The sequence below is a fragment of the Convolutriloba macropyga genome, chromosome 6, assembly GCF_964194025.1.
Source record: "Convolutriloba macropyga chromosome 6, txConMacr16.3, whole genome shotgun sequence".
In the NCBI taxonomy this organism is placed as follows: Eukaryota; Metazoa; Xenacoelomorpha; order Acoela; family Convolutidae; genus Convolutriloba; species Convolutriloba macropyga.
In genome coordinates, this window is record NC_134473.1 from 35693589 (window position 1) to 35713021 (window position 19433).

Below are 19433 nucleotides of genomic sequence, written 5' to 3' on the forward strand. Positions count from 1 at the left end.
AGAATTGATGTCTATAGTACTAGCCGATTGAAATCACTATCACCTTCCCTAGACAAGAATAACCAACTAAGAGCACGTGGTCGATTGGCAAAAGCAAGTCTTCTGACGACCGCTCGTCATCCCATAATACTTGACGGTAACAATGCTGCAGTTAAGCTACTGGTACAACACACACACGAAAATAATTGTCATTGTGGTCCCGAGCAGACTCGAAACACTCTTATGAAATGCTATTGGATACTTCGCTGTAGAGCAGTTGTTAAACAGACTATACGCCGCTGTCTGCCATGTCGTAGAATGCAACAGGATGTTAGCAACCCCCAGATAGCTGATTTACCCAAGGAAAGATTACCCAAGAAAAATCAGTTCGTCTTTGAAACAACTGGTCTCAATTTCATAGGACCTTTTCCTGTTAAAAACAATGGCAGGTTATCTAGCCGATATATTTTGCTCCTCGCCTGTCTTGTTGTTAGAGCAGTTCATCTTGAAATTTCAAATGATCTCACTAGAGACTCTACAATCAACTGCATCAGACGTTTTATTAGCCGCAGAGGAAAACCAAACAAATTCGTCTCAGATTGTGGCAAGTCTTTTGTTTGCTCAAACAACGCTCTGCAATCTAGCATCGTAGAACTGAAGGAATCAAAATTATTGGCAGCTAAGCTACATTCAATGAATGTGGAGATATATTGGAAATTTAATCCCCCAACTGCTTCCCATTTTGGTGGAATATGGGAGAGATTGGTACAATTTTTTAAACTATCACTTTACAAGGTCATCGGAATCGAGAAATTTAACTGACGAAATTCTTAGTACAGTTTCTTGTGAAATAGAAGCAAGCATGAACTCCAGGCCTCTCACAAATGTTCCATATGACATAAACGACCCCTTACCACTGACTCCAAATCATTTTCTCCTAGGTCGTTCATCCGTTAATTTGTCTCCTTGCGTCTTCATTGGTAAATAGAAGAATCTTTCAAAAGGTTGGCGTTCATCACAACAAATTGCAACTCACTTTTGGAATCGCTTCCTACGGGAGTATTTACCAACTCAATAAGTACGATGTAAAAGGCATAAGACGTCAAAAAATTTACAGGTTGACGACTTGGTATGGATTCTAGAAGAATTCACTCCCCGTGGCCTCTGGCCTTTGGCTAGAGTAATTCAAGTTTTTCCTGGCACAGACGGGATTGTCCGATCAGTTAAACTGAAGACGTCATTCGAAGAACGCGTTAGATCGGTTGTGAAACTGAGCAAAGTTTTCCCAGAGTGAAACCCAATTTCCGACATAAACAAATCAGTCTCTCTAAAGACAGGCATTTTAGGGACAACAATTTGCCCACAAAAGTGCTTGCTCATATTTTCATTGCTTCTGATCAACACGTTTTACCCTCTTACATTCTGGATTGTCGTTTACAAACCAGCAGATTGAATCCTCACATCTTTATGTTCCATTGATCATCCCCTATCAACAGCCCATTTCAACTTGTTATTGGCTTTATTTTCTCGCAGGTCTAAGACCCACCCCTCTTACTTTTCTTTGACAATGGAGGTATTTTGGTTAGGATTTCCGATTAATGATTTGGTTGGCTCGTTTTTACGAACCACCAGCTTTAATTTGTACACTTATATTTCATTACAGTCAATTTTTATTTTGCTACCTGTTTCAACTTTACAGATGATTCAATACGCTGCAATCCGACAGTTTTATTCTTTCTTTGCAATCCTGCAAATGGGGCCGGCGATGTCAAGGACACTGTGACTTCTCGTTAGCAAAAGCCCGGCATATGACAACAGTCATAATCATCAAACTTGACGGAATTAGCTGACTTCCAAAAACTGTAGCAACAAAATCAAGCAAAACAAAACAAAACTGAATTATATTATTTATCAAAACCGTTCCGAAATCATAAGATCTAATTAACCCATCCTTCCCCTATTCAATAACATCGCACATAGAAACACTTAGACTGCTAATCAGCAAACAAATCTCAATTGAATCTTTTAGAGAAACTTGAGAACTTCACAGTATTGCTATATAATATAACACAATGAAAACTATCGCCATTATTTACAATGAAAACAGAGAAGAGGAACAGTGTACTAAATATACAGTTCTAAATCCCCATTGGTAAAGTCTAAATTAAATTACAAATCAGTACTGATTCAGACATTTATTCAGGACAGTTCTTTGACATGTCAGATTTTGATCAAGTCTGCTGTAATTGCTGATCTTCTATCAAAGACAAGGAAAACCTTACACCGCACAGTTGATTTCAGCGGTCTCAGAACTGTTCGGATGGTACGTTTTTGCAATTAACTTTAGTCAACTGTGTTATCCGCTATTCTGTAGGTTCCCGTTGCCCTACTTGTTGTTCAATTAGTCTCTTTAACTAATCGGTCAGCTTTGCTGTTTAAGAAAATGTTTGGCGCAGAATACAAAAAAAATCTAATTGAAACAATCAAAATTTGATTGAGTTTTTGTTAAAAGCTCAACTTTTAAACAGCACTGAGGAAGCCCCGTTCTATTTAATTAAATATCTATATAGCATATGCATTGTTTCAACTTGCTATAGTCAGCAATTGTTACAAAGGAGATCTTACAAGTCGCAAATCTGAAAATAATAGTTTTTTAATTCAAATGTTAGCAAGACTCTGTATTGGTTTCAATATCAGTTGAAGCCTTCGTTAAAGCCAGTTTGACAAGCTGACTTTATGCTTTGCAAGAAGTCTCTCTCTTAATGAGGAACTTTGTTCCCCAGAAGGAAATATTGAGAATATAAAACCTAATTTTTTTTGCACAAGTCAAAGTTAGTTAAACTGTACTATCACTAATATGATCTACAGAAACAAAACACGATAACAAGTAATTTACCGCTCAAAGAATTGTGTGTCAATGCGCACTGTTTGTCAGTTTAATAAATAATCAATATCGCAAATATCAACTGATTTTTGGTAGTTTTTCAAGCTCATTTTATGCTGCTAGTTTGTACATACGGATGTCAACCGAATGTAAACAGTTTTTCAACAACACCATTTTTTCGATGTCATGGGAAGTTTTTTTATCCATGAGAAAATTTTTTCGAATTTTCTGTTTCAATAATAGGTTGATTCGCAAACCAATCGCAAAGAATCTGATGCAACATTGTTAAGTCGTTTTATAGTCTGGCTGACGTTGAGGAAGTTTGAGTTCGAGTTTAACTTCATGTATGACAATCACTTACTAAAAAATTTGCTAAATATAAACGTTGAGCAAAACGAACAAATCAATTTGGCTTCGATAGAATGTAGCAATAAACTTTGCTTGACTTGCTATTTTAACTTCACTGCCTGATTTGACCTTGAATTGATTAGTTTAGTAGTTAAGCGTAGCCTGAACATCTAAACTTTACAATCACCACACTTGAGTAAGAACTTTTTCAGAGACAAAAACGGCTCTGTACGGGGCTCAAAAACGGCTCTGTACGTCTGAGCTCTCGTTCGTATAGCTCTGCGTTATCCACAATGGCACCACTTCAGTTCGTGTACTCGCAATTTAGATGATAAAATAGGCTTGAAAATATCGAATTCCAAGCATGAAATATAAAAAAGATAATACTTGCAAACAGTTTGGCACGGGAAAGTTAATGCAAAGAATTTTCTGAATTATGATTTAGTAAATGCTAAAGTTGTGATGTATTTTAGTTTTAAGGAAACCACCAGTTTCATCAGCTTGCTCCCTGAAATGCATCTCTTTAATACTAAAAAGGTCAATAAGTTACTATTTTGAAAGTCGCTTGATCAAGAATAAATTTGGACGCACAAAAACCTGACCATAAACAGCAAGCACAAAAATCTCTAATAAGATCGGGGAAAAGTCAAAGAATAGATCAATTTGGTCTGATTAGGAAGAAACTCTCGCTCACTTGGTCATTAAACGATTAAAGATGGGAAAACGAACGGTTTAAGTGCGTGATTGTGTGTGTGTGTGTGTGTATGTGTGTGTGTGTGTATGTGTGTGTGTATGTGTGTGTGTGTGTGTGTGTGTGTGTGTGTGTGTGTGTGTGTGTGTGTGTGTGACGTGTGTGCTGCAGGTACGTGTTCATAGTGCACAATGAGTTGTATGGGAGGTTGTTCAACCGCACTGGCACTGTCATATCAGTCATCCTCATCTGGGTGTGTGTCATGGCCATTGATCTACCCAACTTCCCATTCATGGGGTCAGTATCAATTCATCACTCCCCATACTTGTGTGCCAAAAATAAAAGCGAACAGGGTGCAATTTAGTCGCAAGACTCCTCCAATTGGAAACAACAGAATGCATTTGAGAAGTTTCGCGTCATTTTATCACTGCCTTTTACATCTTAAATTCAGGTTAGGCTATGGATAAGCTACAGAAAGAAACAAGACAGTGGATATCGAGCGTCTTTTGTCAATATGTATGATATAAATTATCATACATTATCAATTATCATTCATTATTAACAGAAAGTTCACTTTTATTGGTTTTGCTAATTATGAGTTTGCAAGAAAATAAAAAGATGTATAGCATTTCTTGGGGCCACACACGTTGCTTAATAGCACTTTCATACTTTCAGTGATCTGTTGTCCTGGTGTAGTGTAAATGTGAACTTCTCAGCATTTGCTATCAATCTCATTGTTTTTTTCTGGTCGGTTAGTGTTTGTGTATCTGTATAGATCTGAGCATTTGTTCTACCTGCCTGGACTTCACTGTGGCTTCAGACTGGACAGGCCCTGGTGGTACAACTTCCTCTTCTACGGCTGGCTCCTCTTCATTGGACCACTCTGTGTCATTGCATTCTGTTACTTCAGAATTTACAGATTAGCCACCAGTAAGATTTATTGTGCTGAGAACCCCTCAAAATTGTCCAATTTGGGCTTATGTGATCTCCCGGGGTACTGTTTTCGCGCTAGGTATTGTTCGGTATCAGTTTTCAAAGACTGCGGCAAAGTGGGTGAAAAATAATCCAAAAACGTGGCACCCGTCACAAAATTTTTGGAAATTCGAAATGTTCGCGCTATAATAAAAGAAAAGTTGATTTTGAATTGCAAGTGTTACCCAAGTCTTACATTACCAGATGGTCTCCAGTGATCTCCGAAATCCACTCGGCTTTACTGCGAATTTGGTAACTTCACAATGAGTATAGCAGCCGTGATCTGCTCTTCCTTAGTTTAATAAATTTAGCTTCAGAAAAAGTTAAATTAAGCTCAAGTATTTTGTTTATTAATATTATTAAGAATATTTGCAACATAAGTGCATACCCATGTTCTTCTTATGCTGTTTTTCTTCTGTTGTCAATTGATTCATTTATCTGAGACTGTTTCAACATTCAACATCTTGCTAATCGGACCTTTCTTCTGGTACCATTATATCTGGAATTAGCTTTTACGAGCGGTAAAAAAAGAGTAAATTCTTCTTGGCGCGACGAATAATTAGCAATAATTTGGTTGCTCAAAAACTATTATGTTGACCCAGTATAGGCTCGGTAACCCAAAACTGATAATCGCGAGACAATTTTGGGTTGCGGACATTACGTGGCCTATGTCCAAAAAATCGAGAATATAAATTTGATTTCATGTATTTTCAACATCCATAGTTAAAGATTAGAAATCTTAGCGTATGTGGAAACGAGTGAGACCAGGCCAATTTTTTTTCAAATTTCCTTCGAAATTGGTTATATGTTCACCCGCTGTTCGCAAAGCGGTATCGTGAAAACCTGGGAAAATCTTTTGTCTCTCGTTTCCACGCCATATATCACTAGCTAGTTTCTACACTATAAATATCTCATTTCTAAATCTTCTAATCCCACGGTTAGTGTATTTAATTACCAAACAGAAAAAAGCCTAACTGGTGATTGAATTCAGAAATTTACCAGTCGATAATAACTGTGGATTAAGAAGATATTAAGATGCTACCATAGTGCTGTGAGCAAGATCAATTGAGTCTTTAAATTTGGTCTCAATAAATTACTAATAAAACTCGGCAGTGAAATTTTAGGCTAATCACCTTCTCAAATTGGTGAATATGTATCTGTGAATACTTGTGACAAAATGTCGGCCATTTCTACGAGATATGAGTATCTTATTTCCACGTTTTGCGTAACAAAATTCCATCGGTGGAAATATGTATGAATCGTGAAAAGTGAGGACACGTTTTAGTTACTCGATTCCTCAAAACGAAAAATTTATCGAAATTTGCCTTTTCGGATATTGGCCACGTAATGGATAATGGGCTCCAATCTAACCCCAGTTTGTGTTCTGGCTGAAGGCCCGTTGGCTGCTTCCGTCTGGAAAAAGCTTATTTTGGTGGGTTTGGTCTGCTAAGTTGTCTGATCATGGGTATGTTCAGTCCACTTGGTCTCATCAGTACCCGCATTTTGATGTTTTTTTGTCAGGTCAACATCCTCAGTTCGATCTGTTTTGTCTGTTGAATTATTTCGGTCTAAGCCATGCACGCATTTTTCTCTGTCCACTAGCCCTGCCCTCCTCTCAATTGTTGTGTGTATAGTTTCATGTAGATGCATACATTCAACACCCAGCACACCAACCCGGTATTTTTAATTTTATGCTAATAACTATAACAATTCAATGCAATAAATAACTATAACAATTCATAAATTGCAATTGGCAATGAGGGAGGAGAGGGGGGGTCGCAAACAGTTGGGTGAGGGGGGAGGTTAGCAATATAGATTTTAATTATGTAGCAATTCAAAGTGCTCAGTCATCACTGATGATAATAATGATTTCTTAATATGTTTGACTAGCTGGCAGCAGTTTGGCAGCGAGTGAGAAGAGAAGGAAAGAGCAGAGAGATCTATTGAGGACATTCCTCATCCTCTTCGTCGCATTCATCGTCACATGGTTCCCTGTGTCAATCATATTTATGATGGCATCGTTCCACCTGGGAGTACAACCACCTATTGGTATGTTAACAAAAGGCTATCTAGACACAAGTGCACGCCTTGCATGTGAATTTTTGTTCGTCATTGCCATTTGTGATCAAACCAACGCGCGTTTTTGCACTTATAACGGTTTGCTCAGTTTATTAAGAACTAGGATTATCCGTCACATTTTATATATTATATGCTAAAAAAAACTAAAAATTAAATCATGGTTATCATAACTATGTTCTACAACTCAACATATCAACAGTTTAATGAGCCACTTGTCAGCAGTTCATCTCATTTCTCAACAAGTGAGGTGAGTCTCTCTTGCAATTTGTCTTGCGTCCTGAGCTAGTCGATTGAAAGCTACGGACCACCTTAAGCGCTGGAAACTTCTGTTATCGCCTAACATGGCAATTCGTTTGGATCTCTAGCCTCCAAGACTTTTGCAAGAACGAAAAAGTCACACACTGGGCATCAATGTTGATGACAAATTACAAACACCTCCCTCCCTTTTGTATTTGCAGTGTTGTTTGTGATTTGTGAGATGCTGGCCCATCTGAACTCAGCCCTGAATTTCGTAGTGTATGGCTTCACTCACAGGGTGTTCCGCAAGGCATACATACGCATTCTCAAACCATGTCTACCATTCCTCGCACGGTTAGTGGAAACATAAAATTTATTTCAATAATTTTGCTTACTATTTACGACTGACGCTCCGTTTCACCGGTTTTGCTGTTATTTTGCCTTCTGACAACTAACATAAACAGCAAACTTGCGTGATAAAAGTTACAATTCTGAAGATTTTGTCGCTTAATATGATATTTTTTTATTTCAATCTACGGAATTTGGATTTTAATGGTGCTCGGTCTTTTTGAATAGACGTGTTCACAGATCTTTTTGAGGACTATGAGAATCGATAAACAGATAATTTCGCGCGAAAGGACAATTTAGTACCAAAAATTTTATCTTTAAAACCAAAGCATTCTCTAAACTGGTATGATATTCATACCTCTAACCTTGCGTAATCGTCTTCCCGATGAAAAATATCAGAAACCGCACTCTTGTTTCGGCGAAAAATCATTTTTTGGAGATTTCAAAATTTTTGAGGGCTAATTCTTTTGGTCATTTCGACCACTTTTAGGCCCTTGTACGCTGTCATTTTGGTGTCCGCCGTACTATATTAAGTTCCCTTGTACACCACAGTAGTTTCAAATACAGCCCAATTTTGAGAATTTTAGCAACTATTCATTAATTGAGCCTTATTTTCGAATTTCTTGAACAGTTAATGTGATTTCTGCCTCTGTTTATTCAGCCATCGCTCACCCATAAACCTAATCAAGTGTTCAATAGCTTGGAAACTTTTTTTTACTGCTCTACTGTTCTTGGCCAAAACTGAATTGTTTTGACGTAAAAACTATCAAAAAAGCAAATTAGCAGATGGTTTTCTGTTATTATGGTTTTCCTGAGTTTAACTGGTGTCCATAAAACGTTCTTCGAGCTCGCAATTGGGATCACTGCAGAATCGAACACTACAATTGGGGTTTTGAGGACATTAACACCATGCATTTATACTAATTTTCTAGTTTATTCGGCAAAATTCAAAACTTTTTTGTTCTTTCCGGCTGCCTCTTATTGTCTCTTACATGTCAAGCAAGGTCGATCAAAAAGTTAATTAGAAATAAATTTGTTTTTCTATAAAATTTTCTACCTTTTATATGTGCTTTGCTCGTATAAATTCTTCTGCCGGTATTGCCACGCGTTTGTTAATTTATTCATTCAATTCTCTGTATTGCACTCAGGGACCCGTCCTGTTAATCTTTTTCAAATATTAAAATCAGAGGGGCATTAAGTTGCATAGGAGTACCTCAGCTACCATTAATTGTCGTTCAATTGTTTGTTGTGACGTATATACAAACAAGGCATAAATACAAATTGAAAGGCTCTGCCTTTAGGTTTTTGATCCGTTTCTTGTGTTTTTCGCCTTTTCCAAAGTTAAAACGTGAATTGATCTACAGTTAGTTGACGTTTGTCATCGTTCATTTAGCTCTTGTTCAGTCATATTTTGTTTTGTATGATTTGGAGACTAATATGTAATGGTTCAATCACTTGAGTAGACAGAGTAGATTCAGATTTCGCTGGACTGAATTATTGGTAGTGTAGGCAAGATCGGACTGCAAAAACGCTTATTCACAAATTGGTACTGCACCAAAGCCCCATTGTTTGAATGTGCAGATTGATCTTTTGAAACAGGAAAAGTGCAATACAAAATTATACATTGCTACTCTTCTATTCTTACACGTATACAGTTCACATGTATTTATATTGCTAACATATATTATTAACTGCTCAGCACCCAGATTTTAGTGGCCGACAATAAATTTCTAAGCAATTACACTTGTTCTTGGTAGATTTTAGCAGCGTAAAACTGATTGTAAAATCTTAAACTTCAATGTTTTTGCACTATAAAAGTTTCTGCTAATAAATTCTGAGGTTTTTATTATAATTTGTCATTTCTGCTTCTTCCATGCTGGCCTGCAAGGTTGTCTATATGATTTCAACAATGAAAAAAGGAAAATATATTAACACCAGGAACATCTATCAAATCCTTAGTAGTTTTTATCAATTTCAGTTTTATTACTTTCGTTGTTTTTTCCTGTAATCTCTTACATTGTTCATATATTTCAGAGTTCATGCAATGTTTCTTCAGACAAATTTTGTCTCATATCTTTTTCGGATTTAAAGGTAGGATATTCAGACCTCTAACCTTGCGGAATCGTCTTCCCGATAAAAAAATCAGAAACCGCACTCTTGTTTCTTTTTTTTGAGATTTCAAAAATTTTGAGGGCTAAGTTTTTTGGTCAATTCGACCACTTATAGGCCCCTGTACACATTGGCATTTTGGTGTCAGCCGCCCTGTATTAAGTTATTAGGTTCCCTTGTACACCAGAGTAGTTTCTGTAAACTTTTTTTTACTGCTCTACTGTTCTTGGCCAAAACTGAATTGTTTTGACGTTAAAATTATCAAAAAAAGCAATTTAGCATATGATTTTCTGCTATTATGGTTTTCTTGAGTTTAATTGGTGTCAATAAAAAGTTTTTCGAATTGGCAAGTGGGATCACTGCAGAATTGAACAGTACAATTGACGTTTTGACGACATTAACACCATGAATAATTCATTCCAAATAAAATTTTTTGAAATAAAAATTTCTACTTTTATATGTATTTTGCTCGTAAAAAATGTTCTGCCGGTATTGCCACGCTTATGTTAATTTTTTTCATTCGATTCCCTGTATTGCACTCAGGACCCCTTGTTGTTAATGTTTTTTAAAACAAATTGAAATTAGAGGGGCATTAAGCTGCATAGGAGTACGTCAGCTAGCGTTAAATGTTTATCAATTGTTTAATGTGCTGAAGTTGCAAATAAAGCCTAAATACAAGTAGAAAAGCTGTGCTTTTAGGTTTTTGATCCGTTTTTCGGTTGTTTTCGCCTTTTCCAATTTTCAAACATAAATTGATCTACAGCCAGTTGACGTTATTCAACGTTCATATAGCTCATGCTCAGACATATTTTATTTTGTATGTTTTTGAAGATTAATATTTTAATGCTTGAATCACTTCAGTCGACAGAGTAGGTTCAGATTTCCCTAGAGTGAATTAATGTTAGGTTAGGCAAGATAGGACTGTACAAATGTTTTTGCGCAAACTCGTACTGCACCAGAGCTCCATTCATGTTTTGAAATTGCAGAATTTTTGAAACCCGAAAAAAAGCAATGCAAAATTATGCATTGCTAATATTCTATACTAACACGTATACTGTTCACATATAATTATATTGCTAACATTTATTAATAACTGGTCAGCCCCTAAATTTTAGTGGCGGACAAAAGTTTTCTAAGCCAGTACTTGTGTTGTTATTAGATTTTAGAAGCGTACAACTGGTTGTAAAAACCTAAACTTCAATGTTTTTGCAATATACAAGTTTTTGCTAATAAATTGTGAGGTTTTTTAAAAATAAATTGTCATTTCTGGTTCTTCCTTGCTGGACCGCAAGTCAGTTTATTGTTTTATAGATTTCAACAATAAAAAGAAGGAAAATATTTTAACACCAGGAACATCTGTCAAATCCTTAGTAGTTTTAATCAATTTCAGTTTTATTACTTTCGTTGTTTTTTTCCTGTAATCTCTCACATTGTTCATATATTTCAGAGTTCATAAAGTGTTTCTTCAGACAAATTTTGTCTCATATCTTTTTCGGATTTAAAGGTAGGATATTCAGACCTCTAACCTTGCGGAATCGTCTTCCCGATAAAAAAATCAGAAACCGCACTCTTGTTTCATTTTTTTGAGATTTCAAAAATTTTGAGGGCTAAGTTTTTTGGTCAATTCGACCACTTATAGGACCTGTACACATTGGCATTTTGGTGTCAGCCGCCCTGTATTAAGTTATTAGGTTCCCTTGTACACCAGAGTAGTTTCTGTAAACTTTTTTTTACTGCTCTACTGTTCTTGGCCAAAACTGAATTGTTTTGACGTTAAAATTATCAAAAAAAGCAATTTAGCATATGATTTTCTGCTATTATGGTCTTCTTGAGTTTAATTGGTGTCAATAAAAAGTTTTTCGAATTGGCAAGTGGGATCACTGCAGAATTGAACAGTACAATTGACGTTTTGACGACATTAACACCATGAATTTATACTAATCTGTTAGTTTATTTGGCTAAATTCAAAGAATTTTTTGCTCTTTCTGGCTGCCTCTTATTATCTCTTACATGTCAAGCAAGGTCGATCAAAAAATTCATTCCAAATAAAATTTTTTTAAATAAAAATTTCTACTTTTATATGTATTTTGCTCGTAAAAAATGTTCTGCCGGTATTGCCACGCTTATGTTAATTTTTTCATTCGATTCCCTGTATTGCACTCAGGACCCCGTGTTGTTAATGTTTTTTAAAACAAATTGAAATTAGAGGGGCATTAAGCTGCATAGGAGTACGTCAGCTAGCGTTAAATGTTTATCAATTGTTTAATGTGCTGAAGTTGCAAATAAAGCCTAAATAGAAGTAGAAAAGCTGTGCTTTTAGGTTTTTGATCCGTTTTTTGGTTGTTTTCGCCTTTTCCAATTTTCAAACATAAATTGATCTACAGCCAGTTGACGTTATTCAACGTTCATATAGCTCATGCTCAGACATATTTTATTTTGTATGTTTTTGAAGATTAATATTTAATGCTTGAATCACTTCAGTCGACAGAGTAGGTTCAGATTTCCCTAGAGTGAATTAATGTTAGGTTAGGCAAGATAGGACTGTACAAATGTTTTTGCGCAAACTCGTACTGCACCAGAGCTCCATTCATCTTTTGAAATTGCAGAATTTTTGAAACCCGAAAAAAAGCAATGCAAAATTATGCATTGCTAATATTCTATACTAACACGTATACTGTTCACATATAATTATATTGCTAACATTTATTAATAACTGGTCAGCCCCTAAATTTTAGTGGCCGACAATAGTTTTCTAAGCCAGTACTTGTGTTGTTATTAGATTTTAGAAGCGTACAACTGGTTGTAAAAACCTAAACTTCAATGTTTTTGCAATATACAAGTTTTTGCTAATAAATTGTGAGGTTTTTTAAAAATAAATTGTCATTTCTGGTTCTTCCTTGCTGGACCGCAAGTCAGTTTATTGTTTTATAGATTTCAACAATAAAAAGAAGGAAAATATATTAACACCAGGAACATCTGTCAAATCCTTAGTAGTTTTAATCAATTTCAGTTTTATTACTTTCGTTGTTTTTTCCTGTAATCTCTCACATTGTTCATATATTTCAGAGTTCATAAAGTGTTTCTTCCGAAAAATTTTGTCTCATATCTTTTTCAGATTAAAAAGTAGGATATTCAGAACTCTAACCTTGCGGAGTCGTCTTCCCGATAAAAAAAATCAGAAACCGCACTCTTGTTTCATTTTTTTGAGATTTCAAAAATTTTGATGGCTAAATTTTTTGGTCAATTCGACCATTTATAGGCCACTGTACGCATTGTCATTGTGGTGTCAGCCGCCCTGTATTAAGTTATTAAGTTCCCTTGTACAGCACAGTAGTTTCAAGTACAGCCCAGTTTTGAGAATTTTAGCAACCATTCATTATTTGAACCTTATTTTCGAATTTCGTGAACAGTTAATGTGATTTCCGACTCTGTTTATTCAACCATCGCTCACCCATAAATCTAATCAAGTGTTCAATAGCGTGGAAACTGTTTTTTACTGCTCTACTGTTCTTGGCCAAAACTGAATTGTTTTGACGTAAAAATTATCAAAAAAGCAAATTAGCATATGATTTTCTGCTATTATGGTTTTCTTGAGTTTGACTGGAGTCAATAAAATGTCAATCGAATTCGCAAGTGGGATCACTGCAGAATTGAACAGTACAATTGGCGTTTTGAGGATATTAACACCATGCATTTATAAGAATTTGTTAATTTATTTGGCTAAAGCATTTATACTAATTTGTTAGTTTATTTGGCTAAATTCAAAGAATTTTTTGCTCTTTCTGGCTGCCTCTTATTGTCTCTTACCTGTGCAGCAAGGTCGATCAAAAAATTAATTCCAAATAAATTTGTTAGAAAATAAATAAAAAATGTTAATAAAAATTTCTACTTTTTATATGTACTTTGCTCGTAAAAACTGTTCTGCAGGTATTGCCACGCTTATGTTAATTTATTTTTTCGATTCCCTGTATTGCACTCAGGAACCCGTCCTGTTAATGATTATATGAAAATTAAAAATAGAAGGGCATTAAGCTGCAAAGGAGTACCTCAGCTAGCGTTAATTGTTGATCATTTGTTTTTTGTGATGAAGTTGCAAAAAAGGCCTAAATACAAGATGAAAGGCTGTGCTTTTAAGTTTTCATCCATTTATTTGTGGTTTTCGCCTTTTCCAATTTAAAAACATAAATTGGTCTACAGCCAGTCGACGTTAGTCAGCGTTCATATAGCTCTTGCTCAGACATATTTTATTTTGTATCTTTTTGGAGATTAATATTTAATGGTTCAAGCACTTCAGTAGACAGAGTAGGTTCAGATTTCCCTGGAGTGCATTAATGTTAGGTTAGGCAAAATTGGACTGAACAAATGCTTTGGCACAAACTCGTACTGCACCAGAGCTCCATTCAAAATTTGAAATTGCAGATTTTTTAAAACCGGAAAAAAAGCAGTACAAAATTATGCATTGCTACTGTTCTATACTAACACGTATCCCGTTCGCATATAATTATATTGCTAACATAAATTAATAACTGGTCAGCCCCTAGATTTTAGTGGCCGACAATAGTTTTTTTGGGCCAGTACAAGTGTTGTTATTAGATTTTAGCAGGGTAAAACTGGTTGTAAAAACAAAAACTTCAATGTTTTTGCAATATACAAGTTTTTGCTAATAAATTCTGAAGTTTATTTAAATAATTTGGCACTACTGGTTCTTCCTTGCTGAACTGCAAGTGAATTTGTTGTTATATAGATTACAACAATCAAAATAAGGAAAATATATTAAGACCAGGAATCTCTATCAAATCCTTAGTAGTTTTAACCAGTTTCAGATTTTACGTTCGTTGTTTTTTCCTGTAATCTCTTACATTGTTCATATAATTCAGAGTTCATACAAATTTTCTTCAAACATATTTTTTCTCATATCGTTTTCAGATCAAAATGTAGGATATTTAGACTTCTAGTTTTGCGGAATTGTATTTCCGATGAAAAATATCAGAAAATCCAGTATTGTTTTGGCAAAAAAGCATTTTTGAGACTTCAAAATTTTTGGGGGCTAAGTCTTTTGGTCATTTCCACCACTTTTAGGCCCCTGTACGCTGTCATTTTAGTGTCAGTTGCCCTATATTATGTTCCCTTGTACACCACAGTAGTTTCAAGTACAGCCCATTCTTGAGAACTTTAGCAACTATTCATTATTTGAGACTTATTTTCGAATTTCTTGAACAATTAATGTGATTTCTGCCTCTGTTTATTCAGCCATCGCTCAACGATGAATCCAATCAAGTGTTCAATAGCGTGGAAACTGTTTTTTACTGCTGCACTGTTCTTGGATAAAACTGATTTATTTTGACGTAAAAATTATCAAAAAAGCAAATTAGCATATCATTTTCGGTTATTATGGTTTTCTTGAGTTTAACTAGTGTCAATAAATCTTCCTTCGAACTCGCAATTGGGATCACTGCAGAATTGAACAGTACAATCGGGTTTTGAGGACATTAACACCATGCATTTATACTAATTTGTTAGTTTATTTGGCTAAATTCACAATTTTTTGCGTTTTCTGGCTGCTTCTTATTGTCTCTTACATGTCAAGCAAGGTCGATCAAAAAATTAGTTCCAAAAAAATTTGTTTTTTTTTAATAAAAATTTCTACTTTTTATATGTACTTTGCTCGTAAAAATTTATATGTACTTTGCTCGCTGTGCTTTTAAGTTTTCATCCGTTTTTTTGTGGTTTTCGCCTTTTCCAATTTTAAAATATAAATTGGTCTACAGCCAGGCAACGTTAGTCAGCGTTCATATAGCTCCTGCTCAGACATATTTTACTTTGTATCTTTTTGGAGATTAATATTTAATGGTTCAAGCACTTCAGTAGACAGAGTAGGTTCAGATTTCCCTGGAGTGAATTTAAGTTAGGTTAGGCAAGATTGGACTGTACAAATGCTTTTGCACAAAATGAGGCATCATCTGATACCGTACCAGAGCCTTATTCATGTTTTGAATGTGTGCATTTTTGAAATAAGAATTTTTACACTTATTTTGTACACAAATATTTATTTTGCACACACATATTAACAAATGTTCCGCCTCCAGATGTTAGGGACAGACAATATTTCTATAGGCCAGTACATGAGATGTTGTTAAACTTTAGCAGCATAGAACTGGCCGTAAAAACTTAAACTTCAAGAATTTTGTAGTTTACAAGTTTCTGCTACTGTTTTTATTCAATAAGTTGTTCATTATTTTTTTGTCATTTCTGACTCCTATCAAATTCTCACTGGCCTGCTGTTTTTTTGATATGTCAACAACGAAAAGATGGGTTGTATGAGATTAACAACAGAAACTCTTAGAAATTCCCTTCTGTTTTTCGCTAATTTGTTTTTTTCCGTTGTTTTTCTTTCCTGACTGCTAATCTCTCGCCTTGTTGGCTCATGTTTGATTTTTTTATTTTTGATTTTGCATAAAACTGGTAGGTGTGTTCCTGTTGTTCCAGTTTTTTGGCTAATTGTCAAGGCAACAAATGTTACACGAAACATCTTGACTAATCGTGCCTGAGAAGGCCAAACAACGAAAATCACTTGGACAATATTGTTGTCAGATCATGAGTGGTATACTTGGGGGCTCTTTTCCATTGCAAATCCCAGGTTAGACCCTCAAATATTGTAATTTATGTATATGTACGCGTAATTTTCTCCTGGTGGAAGGGGAGGCTAAGCGAGTTGTAATGAGTTTAGAATGAATAGAGAAGTTGAAATCAGTTGGGTGAATTATATTCCTTATAATCCTGTCCCCGTTTGAGGAAAATGTGGGTCATTCAGATCTCGGTTCATTTGCGCCTGAATAAATTGTCACGACGCAGGTGAGACAATAATGAAAGCGTGGTTGCCCGGGACGAGGCGTCACCGCTCAAAATTGCAAGATTTGTTAGGTTTCGCGGAGAAAGCATTCAATTTTTGTAAGATCTTCGCATGGAGCGTTAGCAAAACCCCTGCCGTTTCTAAACGTATAATTCACATATTTTTGCGAATTTACTTGTAGATCTTGCCTTACTTCGCGTTGAAAATAACGTAGTTCTTAATTAATTTTGCGTTTCTAGGCGTAGATCTTACATATTTTTGCGTTTCTTTGAGTATCTGTTTCATATTTTAGCGTTTATTTAAGAGTTGATATTACACAATTTTGAATCGAAATTAGCGTTGACGTTACACAATTGTGCCGTTCTAACCGTAGATCTTATGGAGTTTTTTGTTGGATTTACCGTTGAATTTACATAATTTTATGTTGAGTTTAGCGTAGATCTTAAATAATTTTGCGTTTCTAAGCTTTGCGTTTTCCGCTAAGTAAAAAAGTACATTCCTGACAGAATCTATTTGGATTTGGGTGTTAGGGAGGTGTAGGTAGGTAATTAAGTAACTTTGTGGGGAGAGGAGGTGCATTTAACTGGTAGGCAGATTTGGAGGAAGGTAGCTTGTATTAAGTTTGGGGAGAACTGCGGGAGGGGGTGATGGTACATGGGATAAGGGAGTAAGTGAAGTGGCGGAGTTTATATTGTTGGTTGTCTTGTTCGGATAAGGAGCAATATACTACGCTTGGAATCGCAAAATTATTTAAGATCTACGATCACAAACGCGTACGTTATGTAAGATGAGGAATGTAATGTTACAGTCCGATTTATAGAGGATGCGGTTCATAAGAAAACAAAGGTACGCTGCGAAAGTGGCAGGAGCGCAACCAGCACTCACGAAGGAAATGGTTAGAGTCTCATAGGCAGAGGTCTAAGCGTTGAATTTATGTATTATCAACGCTTATTATTTTTGTCATTACTTGTCAGTTAATCATTAATTATCAGTTTTTCACTGGCCCAACGAAAAGTTGGGTTGTAAGATATTAACACCAGGAACTCTTAGAAGTTCCCCTATGTTTTTCGGTAATTTGTTTTTTCCGTTGATTTTTTTTCCTGTCTGCTATTCTCTTGCCTTGTTGACTCATGTTGGTTTTTTACTAATATTGATTTTGCATACAACTGACAAAAGTGTTTTCCCGTTATTCCGGTTTTTTGGGTAACTGTCGAGACACCAATGGTTACACGGAACATAACCGTGCCTGAGTAAGCCAATCGGAGAAAATCAGTCGGACAATTTTGTTGTAAGCTCATGAGTGGTATACTTGTGTGTTCTTTCTCATTGCAAATCCAAGGCTAGACCCTCAAATATTGTAAATTTTGTATAGGTACCAGTAAATTTTTCCTGGGGGATGAGGAGGCTAAGCGAGTTGTAAGGAGTTTAAAATGAATAGAGAGGTCAAACTTGGTTGAGCGCTTTATAATCCTTATCTTCTTGCCACTTTTTGAAGAAAATGTGGGTCAGTCAGATCTTGGTTCATTTGCGCCTGAATAAATTGCCACGACGCAGGTGAGATAATTGATACGTGCAGCATGAGTAGACAAACCCTACACAAGACAAAAAAATCGTTAAGTGTGCGAATTAGAATTTTTGGATTGCAAATACATAAACTCAGAAAATGTTACCAGATGGTTACAGCGTTAAATGTTTTGCAAAAAATTGATTATATTCAAATATAATCAATTTAAATATATTTACATAAAAATGGTAAAATACTAGAACATTTTAGGAAATCTTGTTCTGTCATTTCGGTTGTCCTTCTTTCGACACGGCGTCAGTCATGCTTCACTATGTAGAACCAGCTATGAAATTGAAACAAAACCACTCAAAATTTTGCTTTATGACTCGATATCTGCAATCAAGCCAAGGTATGCCGCTGAAAACGTGGTTGCCCGGGACGAAGCGTCACCGCTAAAATTTGCAAGATTTCGTAGGATTGGCGGAGAAATCATTCAAATTTTCTAGGATCTTCGCATGGAGCGTTAGTAAAATCCCGGCTATTTCTAAACGTATAGTTAACAACTTTTTGCGATTTTACTTGTAGATCTTGCATTACTTTGCGTTGAAATTAGCGTAGTTCTTAATTAATTTTGCGTTTCTAGGCGTAGATCTTACACGATTTTGTGTTTCTATGAGTACCTCTTAAATATTTTTGAGTTTTTTTAGCGTCAGTATTAAACAACACCGGGGATTTTACCTAATTTAGCGTATATCTTACATAATTTTGCGTTTCTAAACGTAGATCTTACATAATTTTGCGTTTCTTTGAGTATCTGTTTCATATTTTAGCGTTTATTTTAGAGTTGACATTACGAAATTTTGCGTCGAATTTAGCGTGGACGTTGCACAATTGTGCCGTTCTAACCGCAGATCTTGTGGAATTATTTGTTGGATTTACCGTTGAATTTACATAATTTTGTGTTGAGTTTAGCGTAGATCTAACATAATTCTGCGTTTCTTAGCTTTGCGTTTTCCGCTAAGTAAGAAAGTACATTCCTGACAGAATCTATTTGGATTTGGGTGTTAGGGAGGTTTAGGTAGGTAATTAAGTAACTTTGTGGGGAGAGGAGGTGCATTTAACTGGTAGGCAGATTTGGAGGAAGGTAGCTGGTATTAAGTTTGAGGGGAACTGCGGGAGGGGGTGATTTAAGATCTACTATTAGAAATGCGTAAATAATGTAAGATTAGGAATGTAATATTACAGTCTGATTTAAAAGGATGCGGTTATTAAGAGAACTAGTGTACGCTCTGAAGGTAGCAGAGGGGGTGGCAGTTTTCACGAAAGCAGTGGTTAGAGTCTCATAGGCAGAGGTCTAAGCGTTGAATTTTTGTATTATCAACGCTTATTATTTTTGTCAATTCTGGCTCTTATCAGGTCTTACTGGCCTGCA

General features: G+C 35.7%; 1 protein-coding gene across 1 annotated transcript in view; it reads left to right on the forward strand.

Moving 5' to 3' along the window:
• Positions 1-19433, forward strand: part of LOC142340953 (melatonin receptor type 1B-B-like) — a 103993-nt gene that overhangs the window by 69165 nt on the left and 15395 nt on the right. Inside the window, exons 4-7 of the mRNA XM_075391737.1 lie at positions 4074-4199; positions 4678-4832; positions 6765-6923; positions 7412-7544. Of these exons, the coding sequence (XP_075247852.1) occupies positions 4074-4199; positions 4678-4832; positions 6765-6923; positions 7412-7544 (573 nt within the window). The remainder of the gene's footprint in view (positions 1-4073; positions 4200-4677; positions 4833-6764; positions 6924-7411; positions 7545-19433) is intronic.